This window comes from Pteropus vampyrus, unplaced genomic scaffold (assembly GCF_000151845.1).
Source record: "Pteropus vampyrus isolate Shadow unplaced genomic scaffold, Pvam_2.0 Scaffold74, whole genome shotgun sequence".
Classification (NCBI taxonomy): domain Eukaryota; kingdom Metazoa; phylum Chordata; class Mammalia; order Chiroptera; family Pteropodidae; genus Pteropus; species Pteropus vampyrus.
The window spans coordinates 6,110,387-6,131,065 of NW_011888855.1; the positions used below are offsets into that span (position 1 = coordinate 6,110,387).

General features: G+C 32.5%; 1 protein-coding gene across 1 annotated transcript in view; it reads left to right on the forward strand.

Moving 5' to 3' along the window:
• The window catches only part of SEC24A (SEC24 homolog A, COPII coat complex component), a 56,723-nt gene extending 39,199 nt beyond the window's left edge, over positions 1-17,524 (forward strand). The window contains exons 16-23 of the mRNA XM_011362326.2: positions 3,140-3,313; positions 6,155-6,265; positions 8,037-8,212; positions 10,124-10,261; positions 11,712-11,816; positions 12,139-12,231; positions 14,222-14,325; positions 14,587-17,524. Coding sequence (XP_011360628.1) covers positions 3,140-3,313; positions 6,155-6,265; positions 8,037-8,212; positions 10,124-10,261; positions 11,712-11,816; positions 12,139-12,231; positions 14,222-14,325; positions 14,587-14,701 — 1,016 coding nt within the window. The 3' untranslated portion in view covers positions 14,702-17,524. The remainder of the gene's footprint in view (positions 1-3,139; positions 3,314-6,154; positions 6,266-8,036; positions 8,213-10,123; positions 10,262-11,711; positions 11,817-12,138; positions 12,232-14,221; positions 14,326-14,586) is intronic.
• Positions 17,525-20,679: the final 3,155 nt, after the last annotated feature.

Consider the following 20,679-nt stretch of genomic DNA (forward strand, 5'->3'; position numbering starts at 1 on the left):
ATCTTCTTTGGAGAAATGTCTATTCAGATTATATTCCTGTTTTAAAATTTAGTTTGTCTTTTTATTATTGAGTTGTAAAAGCTCTTTATATAATTTTAGATACAAGGCCTCTATCAGGTATATGATTGGCAAAAATTTTTTCTACTTCATAGTTTTGCCTTTTTACTTAATGATATTCTTTGAAGCATAGTTTTTGATTTGGTGATGTTTCGTTTTTTCTTTTTCTGTTTGTGCTTTTGGTGTTAGAGTATTAAACCATTGCTTAATCAAGGTTATGAAAATTTACACTTACAACGTCTCCTAAAAGTTTTATAGTTATACTGATATTTAAATCTTTGACGTACTTAAGTTAATTTTTGTCCTTGATTTGAGATAGATACTTGATTTCATTCTTCTGCATGTGGATATATAGTTGTCCCAGTACCATTTGTTCGAAAGACTATTTTTCCCCCATTGAATTGTCTTGGCACTATGTCCCCTTGCTGAAATCATTTGATCATAAATGTGAGAGTTCATTTCTGGATTCTGAATTTTATTCTTTTAATCTGTATGGCTTCCCTTATGTCTAGTACCAAACTGTCTTGATTAGTCTAATTTTCTAATAAGTTTGAAATTAGGAAGTATGAGTCCTCCCAGCTTTTTTTTTTTTTTTTCCCAAAATTGTTGTGGTATTCTAGGTCCTTTGTGTTAATTTTAGGTTCAATTTGTTAACTTCTACAAAGAAGCTAACTGGGATTTTGATAGGGATTGCATTTATTAATAGGTAGATCAATTTGGGAAATATTGCCATCTTAACAGTATTAAGTCTTCTCATCCATAAACTTGGTTTGTGTTTACATTTATTTAGGTCTTCAATTTCTTTCAACAATGTTGTATAGTTTTTAAAGTTTTGTATTTTTTTTCTTGAATTTATTCCTAAATATTTTTGATGCAATTGTAAATGGAATTTTTTTACATTACATTGCTTCTTTATATAAATATAATTAATCCTTTGCATATTTATCTTATATCCTGCAGCCTTGCTGAACTTGTTTATTAATTCAAATAGTTTTTTAGTGTTTGTTTTAAAGGGCCTATTTGTTGTATCCCATTTATTCAAGATTGATAGATCTTAAAAATGATTATTTCTGCAGATATTGGCTGTAAATTAGTGGAAATGTACATCCTAAAGGATGGACATGTTAAAACTTTTTCTATTTGGCAGGACAGAAGCTATTTTATATGTATCTAACTTTGCATAAAGAGCTTGGGGGTCCACCAACAAACCAAGGTTTGCCTTCTTTATAGAGTGCTTAATTTAATAATCTTTGTGGTTACTTGCTTAAGTTTTGCTTTTTCTTTTATGATAAATTTCATTACAAATGAAATAATATGCTCTTGGTAAAGTTAAAAAAAGGGCACAGTACAAAAAGATATAAAATAAAAAATCAAAATTAACCTAGTATGTTCTATCTCAGTTTCTCATATGCCTTTGAAAAGTTTTCCCATGCATATATAAGCATATATTTTAGCCTTCAAATAAAAGCAATGGGAATTACATCTGGCTTCTTTTTAATTATACCATTCTATTTTTGTACATACAGATCTACATCCTTTTTTTTAATTATTACTGTTTTAAAATTGGTTTTTATTTTATAAGCAAAACATGCATTGGTTCTTATAAAGAGTAATAACATTGATATAGCTAAAGTCCCCTTGCATTAGGTCGTGTGTGCATGTACTTTCACTTTCATTCCAGCCTTACTCTTCTGGTGTGCATATCAGGCTCTTCTATACATTTACATACTTCTGTACCTCTCCATGGAAAATATATATAGTGTATTAGCATAAATAACATTGTATAATTTTTCAGCAAGTTTTGAAGATCCATTAAATCTAGTATTCAGTAGAATGTACAAATCAACAATTTAGTTATTTTCTTACTGATTGGCATTGAGGGTATTTCTGATTTTTTTTTTTATGACAAATGAAAACAATACTGCTTAATTTTTTTTTACACATATAATTTGGCACTTGAATAAGTGTATCTGTAGAATAAATTCATAGATATGGAATCACTAGGATCAAAGACGTTTTCATTTAGAATTTTAGTAGATGTCAACTTATCCTCCAAAAAAGTTTTTGAAAATTTGAATCCTTATCTTTTAAGAAGATATCTTTTACCAACTCCCTCACCTTCACTAAATACTGTGTATAATCTAATACATTCTGCTTCTAGTTCCAATGTGTGGGTTGCTTTTCCCCATACCACCAAGCAGTTAGCTCAAGTCTGACACTATCTACCTGGAGATAGCATCAGACTCCATAGGTTAAAGGACTCAGTCTCTAAGACTCCTCCTCCCTCAGCCCCCGGCGTGCCCCATGTCCCCCCGTACCCCAATCCACACGTGCACTGCAGAACCAATTCCAACTCCAGGGTGTTAACTGTGGTTGTGACTGACTGGGTATAGATTGGGGGTTGCAGTGACCCCTCCTTGGTTTTCATTAATTTCTTAGAGTGGCTTTTAGAACTCAGAGAAACATTTTACTTACTAGATTACTGATTTATTGTTAAAAAGATATAACTCAGGAACAGCCAAATGGAAGAGATGTAAAGGGCAAGCAAGGTGTAGGGAAAGGGAAAGGGCACAGAGCTTTCATGCTCTTAGTGCTCCACCCTCCCTAAATATCCACCAACCCTGGAATTTTCTGAACTGCATCCTTTTGTGTTTTTGTGGAGACTTCATTACATAGTCATGATTGATTAAATTTTTGGCCATTGGTGATTGATTCAACCTCTAGAGCCCCTCTCCCTGCCCTGTAGGTGGCGGGTAGCCAGTAAGTTGAAAGTTCTGATCTTCTAATCACATAGTTAGGTCTTCAGGCAACCAGTACCCATCCTTATGTTACGTAGGTGCTTTCCAAAAGTCACCTCATTAACATAGCAAAAGACACCCTTATCATTCCTTATTACTTGGGAAATTCTAAGGGTTTTAGGAGTTCTTTGCCAGAAATGGGCAAAGACCAAATATATATTATAAACCACAATATCACATCTAAACTTTTTTATTCTCTGCCAGTCTGATAAGTGACAAGGATAAAATATCAATATCCATATGTAGGTGTATATAAATCACTTTGATAAATTTTTCTTTTCTAGGTCTTTCCATCCATACTTTCCATGGGAACTTCTTTGTTCGGTCAACAGATTTACTGTCTTTGCCTAATGTAAACCCAGATGCTGGGTATGCAGTACAGATGTCAGTGGAAGAGAGTCTTACTGATACTCATTTGGTTTCCTTTCAGTCAGCACTCTTGTATACATCCAGCAAAGGTAAGTTGTTTTTTTTTATTGTGGCAAAAAACACATACATGAGATCTACCCTCTTGAGAAGTTTTTAAGTGTACAGTACAGTATTGCTAAATGTAAGAACAATATTGTAGCAGAGGTAAGTTTTTTGATTTAGTTATATATTCTATGACTTGTGATAACTCCCTCTTCTTTGGAGATACTCATTTCTATGAAGCCAAAAGAGTATTCCTGGCCTTAAGAGCTTTGTTGCTGTTCTTAGTAAAGTGAAGATGTTTAGTATTTATTTTACTTAACAGGTATTTGTTGAGAGTCTACTTAGTGTCAGGCACTGAAGTATGTTCAGATGATACAACAGTCAATAAAACTGAATTTAAAAAATCTTTTTCCTCATAGAGCTTAGTAGAGGAGACAGATAAGAGGATAAATAAGTAGAATAATAGTATATTATATGGTGATAGTAATTGAGGAGAAATATAAAGCAGGTAAAGCATTTAGGAAGTGCTGAGAGGATGGTCTTTTAAGATAGTGTAGCCAGGAGAGGCCTCACAGAAGTGATACTTGAGTTACATTTTAATGGAGCTCAAATAGATAGGAAATATTTTTTAAGGGTATAATTTGTTTATTAGTAATTTATTTATAATGTTTGTCATAAAGATGATATGAAAGCCAGTTAAATTTATTTTTTTTATGATAAAGATTTACACTCCCACCTTCTAACTCTGCTTTACTTCCTTAAAAAAAAAGTTGCGGGAGTGTTTCTGTGCTATGTCTACTTACCCTCACAGCTTCTTAAATATAGAAAAAGTGTGTAATAAAGGCATTTGAATGAAAACCTTTAGTATTAGAGAAGTTCAGTTTTTTATTATGATTATAATTAATACAACATACCATAGATGTAAAAGTAGGAGAGATTTCTGTCTCTTGATGCCTTTTTTAAAAACTTGACCAAAGAACATCCTCATCCCTTTTCTGCTTATTGTTTTTCTTAACATTAAAAAAATTAACATATAATTTTGACATATGGTAAAGTCTACCATTTTAGTGTACAGTTCCACAAGCTTGACAAATGTATTGTGTAACCACCACTCCAGTCAAGATATCACAATCAGTTCTGTTCTCCCAAAACCTCCTCATGTTTTTGTAGTCAACCTCTTTCCCATCTCCAGCCCCTGGCAACCATTGATGTTTTCTAACCCTGTAGTTTTGCTGTTGCAAGAATGTCATATAAATGGAGTTATACAGTAGATAATTTTTGTATCTGCCTTCTTTCACTTAGCATAGTGCATTCGAGATTCATCTGTGTTGCATCTACCAGTAGTTTGTTATTTTTTATTCCTAAGTAGTATTCCATTGTACCTCATTTGTTTATTCACTTTCAGATGAGGTCCATTTGGGTTGTTCTCAGTTTTTGGCAATTTCAAATTTAGCCACTGTAAACATATACATCCAGATTTTGTGTAAGCATAAGTTTTCATTTCACTTGGGTAAATACCTAGGAGACAGATTTCTAGGTTATATGTTGAGTGTATGTTTAACTTTTTAAGAACCTGCCAGACTGTTTCCAAAGTGGCTGTACCATTTTGCATTCCCACCAGCAGCATATGAAAGTTCCAGATGCTCTGCACTCTCACCAGCATCTGCTGTTTCAGTGTGTAGTTTTTGTTTGTTTTTGGTTTGAGGTTTTTGTTTTGTTCTGTTTTTAGCAATTTAAAGTATGATGGTATCTCTTTTGGTTTTATGTTTCCCTGATAACTAATGTTGGATATCTTTTCATATACTTATTGTTAGAAGTTTAGGTTGTTTTAATGTTTTGTTTTCATGTAAAATGATTATAATATTTATTCATGTACACAAGTTTTTGTCAATTTTAATAATTTCCCTAAGATGGATTTCTAGAATTAGAAATATAGGATGTAGAGATGAACTTTTTAGGAAAATCATGATATTTCCAGATTGCTATTGAGAAAGATTTTGCCAATTTATGGTTTAATAAAGTGTCCTTTTCATTCCAGGCTCTGGTTTTGTATGGGTATAGTTGTTGCCAATGTAATAGACTAAACATCTTTTTTCTTTTAGTTAACATTGTTTATATCTAGAACAAAAACTCAAAAATATTACCCTTTTTTTGCAGACAGTATTCCTCTTTTTAAAGTAATTTGTATGTGCTCATAGATACTTTCATTAGTCTTTATGTGTCAGTACAGGTTGTATTATGGGTATCATCTCTAATTTTTTCACTTATTCTTTTTCTTTGGTGTTCAGGGTCTTGCTGATCAGAAATTTTTAAAAGGTTGACATGATGTTTCATATTTGATGGTTCTCAGAAGGTTTTGATTTTTGTTTTTTGTATTTATTGGTTTTTGTTGTTGTGGGTATATTACCAAAGAGAAAGTATCGTGACTGTTAGTTTCTTTTAAATAGTTTTCTTAAAAAATAAAAAATAAAAAAAATTTTTCCTGTGATTAGAGTAAAAAGTATAAAACTTCTCTGGATGTTAAATATCAAAACAAACTCTAGAACCCATGTTGGAGTAGTGTTGTCTTTATATATATATACACATTCAAAATTTTTATTACAAAAAAATAACAAAAATGTTCAGAAAAGAGATTTTTTTTAAAAAGCTCGCAAGTACCATCATTTGAATACGATCCCTGTTGTCTTTTCAGTAATAACTCGAATTTGCGGTAAATAAAAGAAATAAAACTTTAGAGTTTTCACATTAAAGTTTTGATAGTATCTCTACTTGCTATATAACTGTATTTGGTGCTAAATTGAAAAGAATTGACTTTTTTCCAAGTGATTTTAATATAAACTTTTGAAATATAGTTGTCTCTTACTATCATTTATGTGCTTTCCTTAAAGGTGAAAGAAGAATTCGTGTTCATACTTTGTGTTTGCCAGTAGTTTCAACTCTGAATGAAGTCTTCCTTGGAGCTGATGTTCAAGCAATTTCAGGGTTATTGGCCAATATGGGTAAGAATCGTTATCACCTATTTGAAATATTTTGCAAGTAATAACATTAGAAAACTCCACACAGTTTTTTCTTTAAATAATTAACTTTAAGGGTTTCAGTGTTTTGGATCTCATGCATGCCTGCTAAGTAACTATTTGAATAAAGGATCTACTGCAGATAGCCTTTTTTTTAATATTTAAACAGCTTTATTGAGATATATATACCATATCACTTAACCCTTAAGTGTACAATTCTATTATTTTTAGTATATTTGTAGAGTTGTGTGGCCATCACCTCAATCTAATCTTAGGACATTTCTATCACCCCAAAAAGAACCTCATCCCCATTAACAGTTGACTGTCTACTTCTTCCTCCTTTCCTCTTTGGCCTTAGACAACTACTAAACTGCTTTCTGTATCATAATCTGCCTACTATGCACTTAAATAACCATCTTTATTTAATGTTTAATATTAGTGGTTAGTAGCTTTATTTTATGAGCTCTGTAAGTTTGATTACAAAAGAGCTCGTACTCTAAAGATTATTAGACTTGGAGTTCTGGAATTTGGGATTGAAAACCAGTTTACTGTCACATGTAAGTTAGCAGCCTTTGCCAGATAACATGGGCTAACAGAAATTTTACTAATATCTTCATATCTTTATTTCCATATCAGATTTAGTTGCCTTCTTGATTTTTTTTTCTTTTTTTTCTTTTTGGTCCCTTTCTCAAATAGAGCTTAACATCATTTCGGTTCTTGCCCTTTTTATCCTTCAGGGAAGAGTGCTAGGGGGTCCATTTGCTTCAAACTCAAATTTAGCTATAATTGAAATATTTATCCATTTTCTTGAATTTCTTACTGGGAATTTTTTCTTTAATGGAGCTTGGTAAAGGGTCCAACCCCATGTTAGTGTCATGTTGTTAAAAGTTAAAGATTGTGACTGAAGAAATTTGAGTTTCACTGCCTTTATTTTTTTTGTGGTTGAACTAATATTTTTGATAGCATATAATCATTATGGTTTTTATTATTATCAACAACTGTGTTTTCACAACAGTTTGCTTCACTGTTACTAAATTTGATTGATCCCAATATGCACATTTTTTCACGTTTTATCAAAATCTTTAAAATCAGGAATTTCTTAAATTTATGAAGTCTTGAAGTTACTGTTGAGCAGGTAATAGTAGTCTTCATTCTTTCTTGCCTATGTACAAATTTGGTCATAACAGTTAATGACATTAATTCATTGAGTGTATTTTTGGTACTACATGAATTGAATTTAGTTGTAGTTTCAGAAGTTTTCAAAACAAGTAGTGTTTTTAGTATTAAAATTTTTCTAGTGTGCAGAATGCATATAAACAGAGTGGCATGATAGATGATGGAAATCATCTAAATCTCTAAGAACTCTTTTAATAAATACAAGATAAAAATTCTCTGTTAAGAAAGCATGTATGTTTAATTACAGTTTTTCTCAGTAGTATACAAAATAAAATGATGGATTAAAATTAATAACACTTCAGATTCTGTGAAATAGTTTTCCATTTTACACATAAGGAAACTGAGGCATATGAAGGTTAATTGCCAAATTGTCATACAGCTAGGAATTAGCAGAGCAGCATTTCAACAGAGATTGGTTTGATTCTCCAAAATATGTGCTTTTAACTGCTATGTTTGGCTCCTTGTGTACGTAATAAATTGGAGAGAGAACTTATATAATTAACGAACTTACTTTTTCTATTCTTAACATTGGAGTAGTTGTGTCTAATTTTTCTTTTGTCTCTATCCCCACTTCTATTAGCTGTTGACAGGTCTGTGACTGCCAGTCTGAGTGATGCTCGGGACGCCCTAGTGAATGCCGTCATAGACTCTCTTTCAGCTTATCGTTCTTCAGTCCTAAGTAACCACCAGCCTGGACTCATGGTTCCTTTTTCTTTGCGGCTTTTTCCACTCTTTGTGTTAGCTCTCCTTAAACAGGTAAGAGAATCAAAACCAGAAACTAACAGTGAAGATGTCAAAAAGCCAAAATTTTTATCCTGTGAACTCCCCTAAACATCGTATATATAACTTTCTGCCAGCTAAATTTTCTGAGAGCAGGGACGGAAACTCTTAATGGAACTTTGGAAGGATTTGTAACTAAAAGTTACAAAATACTGATTTAAAGTATGTCCCTGGTTTGTAAGAGAAGCTAAGTATTCACCGATATTTTCAAAGAGGCAAATGATAATCAGTTTTCTAGTTTTCTAAAACAAGAACTGTATATTTTGTTGCTGGACAAGAAGTCACACATGAGACTCTTCTTTTGGCCCTTTTCCTGTTCCCTGCAATATTTCAGCTACATTCTACTTCTTAATCTTAGATATGCCTTCTCATACCTGTCTGCCTGTTTCCATAGCCTACATTGCACCTTCCTATCCTTGTCTTTGAGCTCAAATGTTATCTCTCTGGCATTTGCCTTTCTTTCTATGTCCTGTAGCTGTTTATGCATGTATTTATTTACACTTTTTCTTTTGATACCTTTTTGTCTCCTTTGCCTGCCCTTTGCCCCTACGCCTGACTCTCCAAAAAAGAAAGAAAATTTTATTTTTCCAGTGTCCAAAATATAATGCCCAAGCTTGTAGACTCAGGATAACATTCCCTTATAACATTTTATTTAAAAGCTCATGTTAATAAATCACCTAGAGAATCATCCCAGATTCCAGAATTGATCAAGGACTGCTGGATCTTGTCAATTTGTATACTTTTCTGAAATCTGAGATCAACCCGTCTGGTGTATGTTGTCTCACCCGGTGAAAAGGGCAACCTGCTACACCCTATTAGTAATGGCTTTTGAATCTACTTCTAGTTTATCCAACTCAAATTATATGATTCCATTTTTGAATATAGTATAAATTCACAGAGATTACATAAATATTTAAATTTTAACATTTAAAAATCTAAGTTCTTCCATCTTCAGGTGGAAAGACCATTGACATATCACATATTTAATATTTAATTTTCCCTTACTAGGATTTTTGTCTTTTTCCTTCACTTCAGCACCAAGAACAGTTCCTACTACATAGTAGGCACTCAGTAAATATTTTCTGAGTGAAAAAATGGAACTTTTCTTTCATTTCCCACACTATTCTTTCTTCTTTTAGTGACTACCCATATACCAATTTAAAATATCTTAAGAGCCTTTTCTTTATAATCAATGCATTTGTTTTAAAGCATAATTTTATTACTGTCATCTCTCTGCCTCTTTCTATTTTTTTCCATTAATAGGAGTGCTTAAAACTTTACCTCAAAACTTCATTATTCTCCATGAAGCTAATATACCAGTTAAAACTCACAATTACTTATTAACTCTATTCTAAGTAGTTGTCCTCATTTATATTATTATTTTTCCTGGTTGACATGTAAGCTTTGTTCCGTCGTTTAATCTCTCTAAATGTGGGAGAAATAAGTATAGTTAACCGTTAACCACCATTAATCATTACTCAACATTTATAGAACATTTAGATCTTTGGTTCTTCATATGTGTATTTAGTTTGTCATCTGTGGTAATCTTTATTCTTGTGATGATGTTTGTTTTTACATCACTATTACTGTATGGTAGATAGAGTGTTTAGATCTATTTTACTGATAAGGAAACAGACTTCAGAGAGATCAAATGACTTTGCCATGGTTAGGTAGTTAATTTCTCAAGACTTTTATGGGGAAATATGGCCGCAATTTAATAGATGTGTATGACTTCTTAAAAGATACTTTTCAAAGAATAACAGTAAATTTGCTAATTCTGTCAGAAGATGTTCTTTTAACAACTGATATTTGCAAAGTTTTATATGTATTTGTTAAATATCTTTTATTTTTGGATGGAAGATATTTTGTTTGTTTGTTTATTTACAGAAATCATTCCAGACTGGGACAAATGCACGTCTAGATGAACGCATTTTTGCTATGTGTCAAGTGAAAAACCAGCCCTTGATTTACCTTATGCTCACAACTCATCCCAGTTTGTATAGAATTGACAATCTCTCAGATGAGGTAAAATTGCTTCTTTTTTTTAGTATTTTTTACTTGAAGGTTTGTAAGCTTAATTATATTGAATCCATTGTAGAAACGAGGAAAGATTTGTGTTTTAAAACTTTTTATTTATTGCTTTGCTAGTTCTGTGGGAAAAAAGTTTTGATTTTGGGAAGCTCCTTAAAATAGTACCTTTATTTAAGTTCCTTAAGACATATCTATAGAGTAGATCTAAGTAAATGAAGAGATTATCAGGTTGACCAGAACAACCTATGATTTATTTGTTTAAATAAATTGATCTGAAAGGAGTATCCTACGAGTGAAATTACATGAAACACCACAGGTCAATGTTTAGTGTAATAGTGTTCTTGAATTAAAGAAAGTATATTTATCTAAGTTGTAACATTATTTGCCTTTGGTAGGAAATTTACCTGAATTAAAGTCCCAAGCACGAAAGTGTGAAATCATAATCTTTCTTTCTAAAATTGTGATCAAGTTAGGATATATATGATGGAAGTAATATTTTGGTTAAAAACCTTTCAGAGTTTAAAGAATTTAAGATGTCTTACATATACAAAGGAGAGATTGCCTATGAAATTTGAGGTAAAAATTTTGCAAATGAAAACTGTTAAGATCATTATTAGTTCCTATGACAGAAATAATAACTCAAGATTAATTCTGTGTTTGAGAAGTTCAACTAATTGGGCCTACCTTGTCCTCACATTAAAAAATGGCAAATTAACATAAAAATATAAATGTAATATATTTTATGTTTATAATATGAAAACCACCAGAAAGAAGAAAAAGAAATCATTCATATTTACACCCAAAGACAAGTACTAATAGCATATCAGTTTGTATTTATCAGGATTCTTGGTTGCAAATAAGCTTAGGAAAGAAAGGGAGGGGACTCAAGAACAAACCACAGAAAAGGCTAGGATAGAGCTAGACTCAGATGTAGCTCAGATTCCGACTGACTTTGCATTGCCTCATTCTTTCAGTCTTCTCTGTAAAACTAGCCACTGATAGCTTCCCTTCTTTACCACCAGAGAAAGATGAGTTTTCTTAGTTCACAATTATAATCAATTTCTGGCCTTAATAAATAAATGTGAAATTGGAGAGAGCTATTCAAATCTCATTTGAATAGGCTTTTATTCCTCTCTCAGAATGTGCACATGAGTCAAGCCATGCATTCAGCCATTATTATCAACTATAATTAAATTCCATACTTTATTTGGATCTCACTGTCATTTATCTAAGATACATGGATATTGATTGCATTTATTGTATTAATTTTTAAAATAATAGAAGTTAATTTGGCTTTATTGAGATTCACAGTAGCTTTGTTTAGATAAATGATGTTTTTTCATTTTTATATTTAAATATGAATAATTATGTAAAAAAGTTTTGATTGATTGTGACTCTATATGACCTGTATCTAAAAGCTTTAATCTTCTGTTTAATTCCTCAGGGAGCTCTCAACATCAATGATCGCACCATACCTCAGCCACCTATTCTTCAGCTTTCAGTGGAGAAGCTGAGCAGGGATGGAGCTTTTCTCATGGATGCAGGCTCTGTGAGTAGTCTGATCCAATCCTTCTCTCTGCAGACTACTGTACCTTCATTCCTCTTAGTACCTTTCTTCCCGAACAGATTATTTGTTATTTAATTTATATATTTTTGTATTAGCCACCTTCTCCTTCCATAGCTGCCTTTTAAACCAAGCATAAAACATCTCATTTTGGTAAAGAGTAGTTATTGTTAGTTCAGTTGAAGGCTCTACAGTCTCACTAAACTTACTCAGCATTTTGATTTTTTAAAACACCCTCAGTGGTAAAGGTGAGTCATTAGCTCACTCTTATGCTACAGTTCAAAATAATTTTCTTCCTGTCCTCCAGGTACTGATGCTTTGGGTTGGAAAAAATTGTGGACAGAATTTTCTTAGCCAAGTTCTAGGAGTTCAAAACTATGCATCAATTCCACAGACTATGGTAAGACTGTATTATTATAGTGATTGTAGTAGACTTAAAGGGCATTTCAAATTTGGCAAAAACATGAATAGCCCATTTTGAAATCATAGCATAATACTAAAAGTTTTGCCAAAAAAAGTGTTCCCATAGATTGTTTCTCTTTCAATTGAAAATAACGCATTTTATGTTTTAAAAGCATATTGTACATTTTCTTTTGCATCATGGATTACTCTTTTATTAATGTTTTTTTATTTTTTAATTATAGTTGACATACAATATTATATTAGTTTTAGGTGTCCAACATTGTGATTATTTATATAACTTAAGAAGTGATCACCCTGATGACTTACCTGTTCTTTTGTGTCTGTGACAGTACACTATTTTACAGAGGAAATAATGCATTTAGTTGATGGCAAAAAAAAATTATAATAAGTTGCTCCAACTGGCATTAGGGTTATGGCTATTTTTGTTTTTGTGTTTTGGGCACATATTTTCATTGTTCTTTGGCAGGATCCTTTAACTGCTGTTGGATTAAGAACTAAGCTAATTGCCACACAAGCAAATGACTTGTGATCATAGTCAGTTGGATTAGTATTGATTATTGAAGAAAGTGATAATAGACTATCACGAGCTCTGTGACCTTGGACAAGTAATTAACAGCCTCATTTGTAAAATAAGAATGCTGTTGTGCATGGAGGAGCAACTGAATTAATCCATGAGAAAGCTTTTGTTAAAAGTATATAGCATTTGGATAGTTTTGAATTTTAGAGTTAGAATTAATTACAACATGGGCTTTTGTAGTCCCTACTATCAGTTTGTCACCAACTTTGGAATATGTGTTTTATGTCAGCATTTTTCCCACATTTACGGGTTTAATTTCATTCATAGAAGCCATTAAGAGAATTTTATATTTAAAAGACATATATGTTGGGATTATAGCTAGGATTAGCACTAGCCTTCAGGCTTTGAGTAACACTGCTGGTTATTGAATGACTCAACATTTTAAGCAATGAAGAGATAAGAAATTGTCACATTTGTAACAACTGCCTGAATGAATCATTTAATTCTAGATGTCATAATAAAATGAAGAGAAGAGTTAGGATGTTAGATCAGGGCTCAGCAAACTATGTCCACGGGGCCCTGCCACCTGTTTTTGTGAATAAAGTTTTATTGGAACATATCCATGTCTATTCACTTATATATCTCTGGCTACTTTAGTAGAACACAGCAGAGTTGAGTAGTTGCAACAGAGACCAAATGACCTGCAAGCCTAAAGTATTTACTGTCTGGCCTTTTAAGAATTTTGCCCACCCCTTACTAGAAAATTGTGATAAGCAGAATTTCAAGTTCCTCCCTATACTTCCTAAATCAAAATCTGCAGTTTAGCAAGATCCCCATGCGATTCATTTACAGTAGTCTCCCTTATCTATGGTTTCACTCTCTCTGGTTTCAGTTACCCACAGTCAACTGTGGTCTGAAAATACTTAAAAATCCAGAAATAAATAATTTATAAGTTTTAAATTATGTACTGTTTTTAGTAGTGTGATGAAATCCTGTGCCATCCCACTCCATTGCCTGGAATGTGAATCTTCTCTTTTCTAGTGTATCTCCATACTGTCATATGTCACCTGCCCATTAGTAGCTGTCACTTAGTAGCTGTCTCAGTTATCAAATAGTCTGTCAGGGTATCAGAGGGTTTGTGTTCAAGTAGCCCATTTTTTTCCTTAATGGCCCAAAACGGAAAGAGTAGTGATGCTGGCATCAGATATGCCAAAGAGAAGCCATGAAGTGCTTTCTTTAAGTGAAAAGGTATGTATGTATAGGAAACAAATATAGTATATATAGGGTTTGGTACTATCCATGGTTTTAGGCATTAACTGGGGATCTTGGACTGTATTTCCCATGGATAAGAGGGGGACTACTGTACATGACAAAGTTTGAGAATCATTATAGATGATACATTACCTATATGGGTAGAGTAAATTGGATGTTGCTGGTTTTTGTTTAATAGACAGACCTTCCAGAACTTGATACACCAGAATCTGCCAGAACAATAGCTTTCATCTCTTGGCTTAGAGAGCAGAGACCATTTTTCCCAATATTTTATGTAATAAGGTGAGTTGAATTTTTCATTTGCTAATAGTGAAACAATTTGGCCTTGCAAGGACCTGTTTTGAGTCAAAGATATGTGACCTGTTGCTTAAGCAAACCCTTTAGAAAAATATAGAAAAAAAGGAAAAATTTTAAACAATACTAAATTATGCTTTACATCCAGTTATTAGTAAAAAGTATGTCAAAAGACTTGTGACAAATCCACTGTTTATTTTACCATCACATTTTATCTAATGTATATAAATACGTTTTTTTATTCCTAAGGGATGAGAGTCCAATGAAAGCAAACTTCCTTCAAAACATGGTAGAAGACAGAACAGAATCTGCATTATCATATTATGAATTTCTTTTGCACATACAACAGCAAGTGAATAAATGAACAAATGAAGATATTTGACTTGGTTATTTCTAAGGAAAGTCACAATAATGCAGAACACCTGAGAATGTATCATACCTTCCTTTTCTATTAGGTTTGTGGACTGATGTGATGATTATATGTTCTCACTGTGATTTCAACAACCTATAGCAAATAAAGGACCACAGCAAAGAATCAAACATGCAACTCTGAAATACTGTATTTTTCAAATCAAAATATATCTACATATGATGGGATACCTTTTTTTCTTTGCCAATTATGTTTGAGTTCTGGATTGAAATAAGATGAGACAATATTGCAGAGGCAAAGTACATTTTGTAAAATAAAGACTTCTGTGTTCCAAATGTATATTTCTCATTTTTTCCTGAATTTTTGGCTGCTACATTTAAAACCTCACAAGACTAAGTGTTGCAGGGAAGTTACAAATCTATTGATAATGATCCTTCTAAAATAAAAAAGTTACATAAGTATGTAGAAAAACTAGAATCCATCCCCCATATCTTTTTTTTTTTTCCTTATTTAAGGAAGAAAAAGGATCATGTTAACTAAAACTAGAGTAAACAAACTAGCTTGAGAAGAATATGAGACAATATAGTCAAGCTGTAACATCTGTCAGTATTCTCTATACTTGAAGAACAAAGTCACCTTGATTTGAAGTGAAAACTAAGTAGTTTTCTGATTTGACTGCAAAAGACTTGAACACACTATCGCATTCTACAGTGAAAAGAATCTGAGTTGTCTTCATTAAAAATATTGGGACTGGCAATGATAATAGGGAGATGAAAAGCTAGTTGTCTTGACCCTTCAAGTGGGATTTTTTTGGTACATTTCTGCTCTGTGATATGTAATCAAAGTGTTATATTGGAGAAATGAAGATAAAGAAATTAAAGTTTTCTTAAATGCTGTCTCAAATGCATCAGTAACATTTTTCTAAGGATTTTAATAATTGAAAGCCGCTCATAAAATGTTTATTCTTGGGTCTTAAAACTTATTAAAGCATGAATGCTGCTCTTTGATTTGATGGATATTAAGATTACACAAATCCAGTATATTGAATTTATGAAAGAAACTTGATTTCTGAACATTCTCAAGAGACTCTGTTTTTGATTCAGCCAGAGAAATGTTATCGTCAAAACCATTAAGTGAATTTTGTTTACAAATAGATAAATTATACATCTGTATACATGAAGTGCTGTGATGGAATATCTTTAAAAGTTTGTCCCAGTTTTCACAGATGCATCTTGTCTTGTATGAACTTCTTAAAGATGTTCTTGTGTAATACTTGATGAAAAGATTATTTCTTTGCTTTAATGGGTTAGGAAAATGTGTTTACAATCTCGATCTCATATGATCATCATTGAAATAATAACTTTCAGGTTTACATCAATATGAGCTGACTTTAACTGAGTTGTTCTGGGATAGGGAAGAAGCAGATCCCACTAGAAGATACACTACTGCTTGTCAGCTGGATCAGAATAATTGTTTGTGTTTTATAAAGATATCATCTCCCTTAAGCAGTGTTAAGGTTTATTTTCAGTATGCAAGTGGTATATTGAACTGGAAATATTCTTGAAAGCTGCTTCATTTATTAGGAAGCAATTTTCAAAGTATGGCTAATTTGTATTTCCCCTCTTTTAAAGAAACAGTCATTATTATGCACTGATGTTTCTTAAAATAACTAAAATTCTCTTCTTAATGTGAATTTTAAAAGTTGATATTTGTAGGTCCTTTCTTAATGGTAGTAAAGAATCTTCCAGAGGGAAAAGTTTGTGCTTCTAGGGACAATAATCTTCCTTGTGCCTCACTTCATCCCTAAGTGGGTGTGACTCTTGTTATTACTACATGCTTTGTTAAACTATTTCACAAATTTACTTTTAAAATTTTACTTTAAAAGATTATTTTAGATATTGTGTAACATGTGCAATCCAGAATTATTTTATAATAGCCAGGTCATAAAAGAAAAATAACTTTAAGATTCACAATATTTGTTCTCTGGATAATGAGGGAATGAATGAACCTTGTGGAGATATCGATATTAAGCAATTATTTTTTGCAATATTGAACGTGTTTTTTTAGTTCGATTTTTTTTTTTTTTTTTTGCAGTAGGGCACTACCTGCTATCTCATCTTTATTACTTTTTTATGTAAAGCAACTAATATTTACACTGTTATTTTTTTTTTATTGTAGTTGTAAATTATGAAAGATCCTTGAATTTTCTACAGATCTACAAATACTAAAGTAACAGACAAGGGCAATCTTGGTATTTAAATCTGAGCATGGCAGTTCTACCATAAAAAGTACTCTATTTTTCTAATTTCTAGGATTTTTAAAATAACATTTCTGTAAGTCCGACATATTAATATTCACTCAAGTTCTACCATTGATTTTAGTTTGCATATATTTTGTTTTAATTTAATGTATTGAGTCTAATAGACTGTTTTACAATAATTAGAATAAAAGAGTTATTTCTTCTAATCAAAGATGCATAACAGCTATTATCTAGGGGACCATCAAATGTGATTTCAAGATTTTGTTAACTATTACAAATATAATCCTTATATGGAAATTTTAATTTTGTAAAGTAGTGTATAATATTATAACATTAAATTCTTGTTCTCAAATTCAAATATGTATTGATCTTCAACGTGCTGTTAAATCTTGCTACTCTGAAATGTTAGAGACAAGATTTGTCTTCCTTTCTACAGTTTGTAATTTTCACTGTTTTATTCCTGTAAAAGAAAAATCATTTGTAACCCATGAAAAATAATTGTTTCAACTGTGCTAACTTATCAGTTTGGCTATTCAATAAAGTTAATTGAAAGAACATATAGTGACTAGTTATTTAAAGTGATAAGAATAACTTGTGAGTAGGGTGCATCCAGGTTGTCAGTGATAAACTATTGCCGAAGATGTTTTAAATCTAAGTCTGTGTCTAAGAGTTTAGAAACCGAATTCTTGATGCTCACTCCTTAAGGCTAGCTGGTTTTAAAATTCCAGATGAAAAGTTTTTTGTTCTAAATATGTTTAACATACTACTTGTCTTCTGGACCCTTTTGTTATTGGTAAAATGTGTACTGTCTGTCAGTCTAATTGTTTATTTGAAAATAATTTCTCTTTTAAGATTTTTCTTTCATCCTTATTCTATAGTTTTACTACTCTGAGTTTATTGTTAATCCTGCTCGTTTTTCAGAGCACTGTTTAATCCAAAAATCCTTGTCCATCTTCAACTGTGGAGAATTCTCAGCTACTTTATATGTATTTTTTTTTAATTTTTTAAAGTTTAAGTGTAAGTGACATACAAAGCTCTTTAAATATTTGCTTCTCTTTCATTCGCTCTATTTTTTTACCTTTGGAATTCTTACAAAATGTACGGTTTCACTGATTTGTGACTATGTCCAGATTTGAGTTTAATCTTACCTATTGAATTTTATACTTATCTATCGCATAACTACATTTTTCAATTCCAAGATTGATTTTTATATCCATCTGTTTATTTCTGCCATTTTTGTTCAATAATGTATTAAAACGTCTACAAAATTATTTCCAGAATGAATTCCAATTTTTAATTTGGCTATATTTAAATGTATATCTTCACATTTGTTAGAATTTGGGTTTGTAGGCTCATTTGAGAGGGAAGGTTTTCATTTTTGTTTTAGCTCATCTCACTCTGTCAGTACTTTCCCTCTCCCTATCTATGGGTTTTTTAGCTGCACTTCTTGGCCCCATCCCCAAAACTAGCACTTAATGGTGGTGTTTTAGAGCCCCTGTCTTGCAATGATTTGGGGATATCACCATTTCAGTCACCACCAGTGGGGAAGTCTAGTTGTTTGCCCTCTCTTCTGCCTCCTTACAAAGTTGAAGTCCAAGGCTATGTAAGTCAATAGCAAATGATTTTTAAATATTTTTGGAGGGAGGGCAGATAAGTAGTGAGTTTGGCCTATTTGTCCCTGTGTCATATGGAGCACTTTGAGTGCCACTTACCCATAGAATGTGCTACCATTGCCTGCTTCTGGACCTACAGCCCAATAGGCACCAAACTTCAGCTCCACAATACTTTGTGTTTCCAATACTTTGGTCTGCTGAGATGTTTCTCTTGTTTTTGAGTCCCATCAGTTTTTCTCCTTTAACTGTTAACTGTTATTGCTGTGTGGAGTGGAGAGGGGCCCAAGTGTGAATTTACTGCCTAAATTTAATCCCAGAAACTGAATTCTAGTTTTATCTCCTGTCACTCAATCTGTTCAGCTTTGTACCTGCAGTTTATTAATAAAGTATTAATATTAGCCTACTTAATGCTAGGATCTAATAAAAATTATATATAAAACTCATTGAAAATGCCAAGTTTGAACACTTCTTCTAAAAGAGAAATTTCTGCAACTATTCAGGTAACTTTAACCTAGTGCTCTCATTGCTAGGTTTGGGGAAAAGTAAAAAAAAAAGGATGGGTTTGCCGTTACAAAGTCTATAGTGAGGGAGATAGAAATTAATACAAGAATTGTAAGTATGCATATAATTTATCAAAGAATCACATGTACCATTGAGAAATACTAGGACATTCAATTAATAAACTACAAGAACCCCACAGGGAAATGGTTTCTCAGAAATAAGTGTGTAATATGAAATCTTGACACTTTTCTTACTTGACTAAATGAGCCATCATACATCAACACACCTATCTGAAGAACCCAAATTTTCATTTGGCTTGTATAGACTCAAATAAATAAGATTTTGTTTATCCTTAAACTTATTTGATCTGAACTCATCAGGATTGTATCTCATCAAGTTCTGCACATTTGTTACTACTTAGCAATGATTCGAACTGTAGAATTTTTAAAAAGACACTATGGTCCTCAGAGATGTAGATCTCTACACATATGCAGGAGAATATCTAATAATGCTTTAAAATTGTTAACTATGGTATGTCCCTGGGATTTAGCTTTCATCCAATCAAGGGGGAAATTTCAGTGTTTATACTTGAGTTCCTTATGCTGTTGAATTCAAAAGATAAGTTGTCTTTTTGTATACTTTCTTCCTCAAACTATCTAGGACAGGATTGATGATTAACAGTTAAATATGGTATTTTATAACCTTCTGAGAGGGGTTTCACGTGTCTCCTGATTTTGAGCGTGATTATGTAGCCGGCTTCATTGCAGGGGGCGCACTAGGGGGCTTCAACCTCTGAGTTGACGGGAGATTCGATTCCTTCATTCATTTACTCATTTTCTTAGTCATTACTGAGTCCCACCGCTGCATTTGCAGTTCCTCGACACTTTGTTTTTGTGGGCTCCTTCCTCCGTAAAAGCTAATTTAGAATTATATATTATGACTGCGTTGATATATAGATGCCTATAATCCAGCCTGGATTCATTATTATATATTAATTACTATTACATATTTTCCCACAATTTTAAAAGAGGTTAAAAACATTTTCTTGGTTTCCTAAGACTATCGTGGACCCTCAACACGGCCTAATGGATAAGTCGGCCCTGCTGAGCATTCACACTGTTCTAGGAGTTGCAGCCTTGAACAAAATACATTGCTTGTCTTTATGGAGCTTGCATTCCAGCGAGAAATAGACACTAAACAAAATAAGTATGTTTAGCTTGCGAGTAGGTTAAGGAAAAAAATAAGGCAGATGAAGAGAATAGGTATTAGACTTACTGGGGTGATCACTTCATAAGTTGTATAAATGTCTACTACGTTGTACACCTGAAACGGATCTAAGATTGTATGTGAACTGTAATTGAAATTTTAAAATTATTTTTAAAAAAGAGAAGAGGGAGTGTAGAGAGGGGGTGGTGACAATTTAAATAGAATGAACTGGGAAAGTTTCCCTGGCAAAGTCTTGAACAAAGACGTAAGGAAAGCCCGGAACAACCAACCAGGCCTGTTTGGGAGACGAGCGGTTGAGGATGAGGAATCAGCACCAAGAAGAGATCCCAAACGCCACGCTTCCTAAAGCGTCGCTTCTGGAGTTACGTAAT